Source organism: Leucoraja erinacea, chromosome 6 (genome assembly GCF_028641065.1).
Source record: "Leucoraja erinacea ecotype New England chromosome 6, Leri_hhj_1, whole genome shotgun sequence".
Lineage (NCBI taxonomy): Eukaryota > Metazoa > Chordata > Chondrichthyes > Rajiformes > Rajidae > Leucoraja > Leucoraja erinaceus.
The window spans coordinates 14,676,454-14,682,498 of NC_073382.1; the positions used below are offsets into that span (position 1 = coordinate 14,676,454).

General features: G+C 44.0%; 1 protein-coding gene across 1 annotated transcript; it reads right to left on the minus strand.

The window, feature by feature from the left end:
* Positions 1-318: 318 nt before the first annotated feature.
* zic2a (zic family member 2 (odd-paired homolog, Drosophila), a) lies at positions 319-5,168 on the minus strand. The gene is made up of 3 exons (XM_055636657.1): positions 3,595-5,168; positions 1,525-1,688; positions 319-1,385 (listed from the first exon to the last, which is right to left on the minus strand). Exons 1-3 carry the CDS (start codon positions 4,601-4,603, stop codon positions 1,200-1,202), a joined length of 1,359 nt encoding a protein of 452 aa, XP_055492632.1. The 5' UTR covers positions 4,604-5,168; the 3' UTR covers positions 319-1,199.
* Between the last annotated feature and the right edge of the window lie 877 nt (positions 5,169-6,045).

A 6,045-nucleotide genomic window follows, 5' to 3' on the forward strand; every position in this document is an offset into this window, starting at 1 on the left:
TAATTCATTAAATCGCCAATTCCCGCTGTGAAAGAAAATGTTTACTCGGGTGGGTAACAGGTAAATTAAATAAAAATGAAATAAATGAAATCTGCCTGAGGTGCTGAAGGTAAGTTGGTTCACCATTCTGTGTGTTTGCATGGACTTTAAGGAAACTGCTGATGGTTCACACTGACAACTCCCCCCCCAAATCTATTATAAATTATATGGAACAGCATTCAGAGAAGTGGCTGAGTAGAATTCCAGCAAATGGAACAGAGACCAAAAGCAGCGAGGAATTAAGAGGGCCTAAAATAATAACGATATCAGCGATTACACCTGAACACGTTTTATTATACCTTTGTATGCTGTTAATGATCTCAGGACATCACACAAGAAGAGGGGAACGTTGCTTTATCTAGAAATTAAAACGGGAACAATCTGAACAATCTGATGTTTACCTCACAATTGTACATATTTATAGTTAAGAAACATTCTTTATAAATATTGTTTCATCTGTAACAAGTTAATACCATAATTTAATTACAACTGGGATAAATATGGTAAGGCGGCTATTTACAGAATGGGTATCGTTGTTACAAAAATTAACAGCACGACTTTTTCACAATCTTCCAATAGTATTTCACAATTTAAACTTGCAAAGCACAAAACATCACAAGATAAAAACTCAGCTAACAGAAGAAATACATTCACAAGCAATTAATCGTGTTCTTTATGTGTATTTGTGAACTGTAACTTGACTTTGGCACAGTTTCCATTCTATATGATTGGATGAAGATTTTACAATCGGTCTCCCTGCAAAGGGCGACAACTTTCAGCATTAAAATACAAGGAAATCATTCTCTCTGTACGTTTGTGCTTCCATTATGTCCAATTTGGGAAGCCTTGTCATCTCAAGGAAGAAATCACTAGCTGTGAAAGAACACTCAGTCTCAAAGATCCCAAATCCAGTTCAGCAGACAGTCAAAGCTTCTTTTGCACAGAGTTGTAAAAGTGGCCTAAATATTTGTTCCGTGAGACATAAATAAAATTTGATCTTAATTTCTGCAAAATCACTGCAACTCGGTATTGCTGGTATGGGGGGTTTATTTCGTTCTCAGTTTTTCATTAACGCAGACTGCAGATAAAGCTGTTTGATCTATTTTCAAGTTTAGAGACGGAGGTGACGATCTTCCACGTTTGGGGCCTTTGGTCTTTTTTTACACATACCACTCATTGAAGTTGGAAGAGATGCCGACGTTGGTATGCACGGCAGTAGAGGCGGGGGATAAATTATTGCTGTTTGGAGGTTCGGCAGACGGTGAGACCAGGACTGGTGGAGTGGACGATTCATAGCCAGAGCTGGCTGCTGGTGAGGACTCAGAACCTTGAGATGCTTCATGGACCTGCATGAGAGAAACAGTCACAATCGTTTTTGTAAAAAAAAAACCCACTTGTAAACGTTGATTGAACTACCAACATTATTGCTTTGCACACACTTAAGGCGACTGCTCGCGCAGCTATGAAATATTGAAAAGTAATAACCTTCATGTGTTTCCTCAGAGAGCTGGGGTGAGTGTATGACTTGTCACACATCTTGCACAGATAGGGCTTATCTGAAGTGTGCACATGCATGTGCTTCTTCCTGTCGCTGCTGTTGGCGAAACGCCTGTCACAGTTTTCAAATTCGCACTTAAATGGTTTTTCACCTGCGTGGAAAATAGCAGAGAGAAATGGATCAAGTCGAATAAAAGCTAGCATACATAGATAGCTCCTTCCATCGCTGGCATCTCTCAATGTGAGCGCCACATTATACGCCTTGCAAAGCACCTGGATTAAAATACTTGGTTTATTACTAAAAAAAACACTTCATATTATCAATCATCATCATATTATGATCTGCCCTGACATTTTGTAATTGCAGGCAAGATACAACTAAAATATTTCAAATGAAACATCCCCAATTGGAAAGACTGTGCGGAAATGTGCTTGACAAAAATGATTCGCCTTTGGGTTTGAATGATGTTATTATGCGGCCACTTGGTTTACATTGGCCGGGTTCATTTCTCGAAATGTGAAGCCACGATTAGAAGGTTCCCAGCTGATTGTAACGTTGGACCTCGCACTAACGCAGTGGCAGACTGGAGATAAATAATCTATTTGGACTTTCAGAATGAACATGTGTATTAAATGCATCTACTCGAATGAATTTTTGAAATTAAATATACCAAATAAAATGGTCAGTGGTTTTATCAACCAATATATCCCTCCCCTCCAAGTCACCGCTGTGTAGAAACGTGTTTTTAATAAAGTCCTAACCCATTTGCTTATGTTTAAGGGGAATACACTTTCTTTTTTTTAAATAGTCATTGCAACTAGGGATCGAAAATCACCCTTCTGAACTTTTGTTTATCGACAATTCCTGGGCGGCGGAACCAAGAGGTGTGAATCACTCAGAAGTATTGCTAAACGCGGAGGAACAATGCAACATTACATTTATTAGCATTTAAATGGTTTTCGAGAGATATGCAAACCGCCTTGAAATCGGAAGGATTGCTACTCCAAGGAAATAAATTTCCCAGTTGAAATCCAAGCTAAAGACACGTCTAGCACATATGATTAACCGTACACTTGAGCGAACAATAGGCCCACATCCTTCCACCACTCTGGATCAAGTCATTATAGAGCATGTTTATTTTAAATAACTTATTAATTAATTACCGCTTTTGTTTATCTCTCTCTCCCTTTTGAAGAACCAACGATTTAGAAAAATAAAAACATGATTGAAAATAATGAATGGCGCGCGATGGAGAATGGAAGAATTCCTCAGCTGCCTCGTTTCACACACAACAACTTACTCTTTCTCTGTCCTTACATTGCATGTTGACCTATATTCAAAGTTTATGGTGCAAACACAGGCCACTACTGATGACATAATTCCATACGCTGGAGAGAAATATTATGCAATGCGACATAATTTGCAAGTCATACATGCCGTCTCCAGAAGACTTTCCTGCTTCCTACCCGTTATATCTTTATGCATTTTAAATCTGTGACCCAAGGCAAAAACCCTAATCTTAATCTTAAAATGTTTTCATGTGTTTTTTTATAGGCTAGGGACCTGTAATTCATTCGCTTTCTGGATGAAATGCACTGCCCAGAATTTGTGAAATGTTGTTTTCCTGAGAATCAGAACAGCAGGAATTTTACTCATGTTAGATTTTTTTAAACATAAGCGATTGAAGTGATTTACTTTTAAAACGTGTCAGATATTTTACGTCGGTTATTATTTTACTGAACTTTCACAATTTAAAAAAAATCTGGAATTAAAACTATTGCTCGCATTGTTATAGGTTGCAGCAGCGAGATTTTTCAAATGGTTTAGAAAGTTCAAAAAATAATAATTTAAAATTTCGAAACGCTATCAATTAAAAAATATATATTTTATGGTAACAGACACATTATGGTAGTGATTCTGTGAGCGGTTGAAATATCCGCTGAGAAGAGAATAGCCTGACTGGTGGGTAGCGAGGGAGGGACTGTCTCCTCCCGCGTTAACGTGGAGCGCGGAGCCGGCGTTTGTGGTGGGAGAGAGACTGAAAGTTTGGAACTTACCTGTGTGGGTGCGTTTGTGGATTTTTAAGTTCTCTGACCTGGCGAAAACTTTGCCGCAGCCGGGAAACGGGCAGGGGAACGGCTTCTCGCCGGTGTGAACCCTGATGTGATTCACCAATTTGTATTTGGCTTTGAAAGGCTTGCCTTCCCGGACGCACTCTTCCCAGAAGCAGATGTGGTTGGTCTGCTCCGGACCTCCGACATGCTCCACCGAAACGTGGGTGACCAACTCGTGCATAGTGCTGAAGGTTTTGTTGCAGGACTTTTTGGGGTTGGCCAGTTGCTCGGGATCGACCCACTTACAGATGAGTTCCTGCTTGATGGGTTGCCGCATGTATCGGAAGAAGGCTCCTGCACCGCGATGCGTTGCCATATTCATACCCATGTTCATATTCATCTGTCCATAATTGTGGTGGTGGTGGTGCACCTGGGCAGCCGAGAAGGGGTCAGTCCTGGGACACTGGTCCGAGCGCCCGAATACTTCACCGGCCAGCCCCAAGCGCATTTGGCCGTTCAGGACGTGCGCGTTTGGAGACGGATGCGATGCTCCTTGTTCGTGGATGCCGGGGAACAGAATATGTGCCGAGGTGTCCGAATGTGGGTGATGTAAGCCCCCTGGGCTCGGTCCGAAGATACCGTGTTGCCCGGAGCCCGGGCTCGAGTCGGTGTAGCCGCGGCTGCGGAAGATAAAGTCCCGCGTGGAGTTGAAAGCGGCGCCCGAGTAGGAGCCGACATGAGCGGCGTGGGGAGCTAAAGCGGACGGGTATCCCGGGCCGGCCGCCGCTTGTGCGCTGAAAGCCGAGGTCTGGGCAGCGGACGGGTCGTGGTGGACGCCGGCATTCAGCTTGAAGGCGCCCATGTGCGCCGAGTCGACAAAGGTGTTCTGAGACATGGCCAGATCCCGGTCGGACATGTCGGCGGTGGCGTGGTGGTGGTGGTGGTGGTGGTGGTGCCTCGCGAAGGTGCCCACCCCGAGGGTGGGGAACTGCGGTCCCGCATCCAGCAGCATTCCCCTGAAAGCGGGGAGCAAACAAACAAATCTCTTACTCCACAACCCACCCCCAGCACAACACACACACAAACACACACACACGCACACACACACACACGCACAGGTCAGTAGCAGCAGCAACTTCAGAGACGCCTTGATGTTGTCAGTGTTTACGGTGGTTTTCTAAAGGAATCAGAACGCACCAGTCCATGAATCACAAATCCAGCCCAACGATTCGCCCCTTCCCAACTGCCTTCTTTTTTTTTTGGCAAGTAAAAAAAAGCGTCGAGAAAAACGATCGAGCCAAATTATCGCGTGCAACTTTTTTTGATGTCCTTGAAACAGTTTGTTTTTATTGCGATCACATTGAAGTTTGTTTTCTTCTGTGCTAAGAATTTCCCACGGAGAAAACGCATTTGAACGCTCTTGCTGTCTGTTTCTCTGTCTCTCTCTCTCTCTGTGTCTCTCTCTCCCTCTCTCTCTCTGTCGGCAGATGCGTTGTTGCCAGTGATAGCGATAATCAGAATGGCAGATAAATAAGGAGTAGAGATAAGAGAATCCTGAGGATAAATGCGTGGGATGGGGTTAGGGGGGGAGGGGGGCCTTAAGTTGGTTCCGTGCCTGTCATATGATGCAGAGATCGGCTGCTGGCTGGAGTGACGGCGCTTCTCCCAACACCCCTTTTAAACAGGACAGCGGCCACTCTATAATGGCTTTTCATTGGACAACTCCGCCTCATCCATTCCAGGTAGCTTGCTCCAAACGCGTCGCCATTTTTCATTAATTACGCCTACTTTGATTTGTGTTTTCTCTCTCTCTCTCTCTCGCTCTCTCTCTCCGAGATCGGCCATTACTGCACCACTTCTGTCCCCCGCCAATACAACCGGCGAAGCACCAGCCTCGCGTTTTTCACTGCATAGCAATAAAAAGTTAATCGAAATCTGTTGTAATGACTTGCGAGCAAATTGTGGGAGTTGGGGCGGCGGGGAGAGGGCGTGGGGGCGAAACCAATGTCCACAGTATTATACGCGTTTCATACCCGCCTAGTGCATAACTGGTGCCTTTTACATGTAAATATGTAACATGTTATAAATCAGACAACTTTTTCAGGAACTTGTCGATTGAAAGGGTTGGGGGCATTACAACAGCGAGACGGACAAATCCGCTTCTGATCAGATTCTAGTTGTGAGACTCGGCTTGTGAGCCAAGGCAACGGTCTAATCCGATTCGACACCTATTAAATTGCACACCATATTATTTTTTTTTTCAGTGAAATACGTTCCACGATGTAAGTTCGATTTATTTTACGTTCGATTTTGGAGGGAGCGGATTGTGAAATGAAATGGGAGCAGAAATGAAACTCCCCATCGATGCTCGGGCAGTGTATTTACGTCTTGTCACGGGCGGAACACGCCATGATTTCTGTTTGGAAAATCGAGGCCAGTGTAGTGGAGGAAGAC

Excerpts from the sequence above, each read along its gene's own strand:
- zic2a (XM_055636657.1), bottom strand. The coding sequence starts at position 4,603 with ATGCTGCTGGATGCGGGACCGCAGTTCCCCACCCTCGGGGTGGGCACC. Across the intron at positions 1,689-3,594 it reads CCACAAACGCACCCACACAG|GTGAAAAACCATTTAAGTGC; the intron begins GTAAGTTCCAAA and ends TTTTCCACGCAG. Across the intron at positions 1,386-1,524 it reads CTCTGAGGAAACACATGAAG|GTCCATGAAGCATCTCAAGG; the intron begins GTTATTACTTTT and ends TCTCTCATGCAG.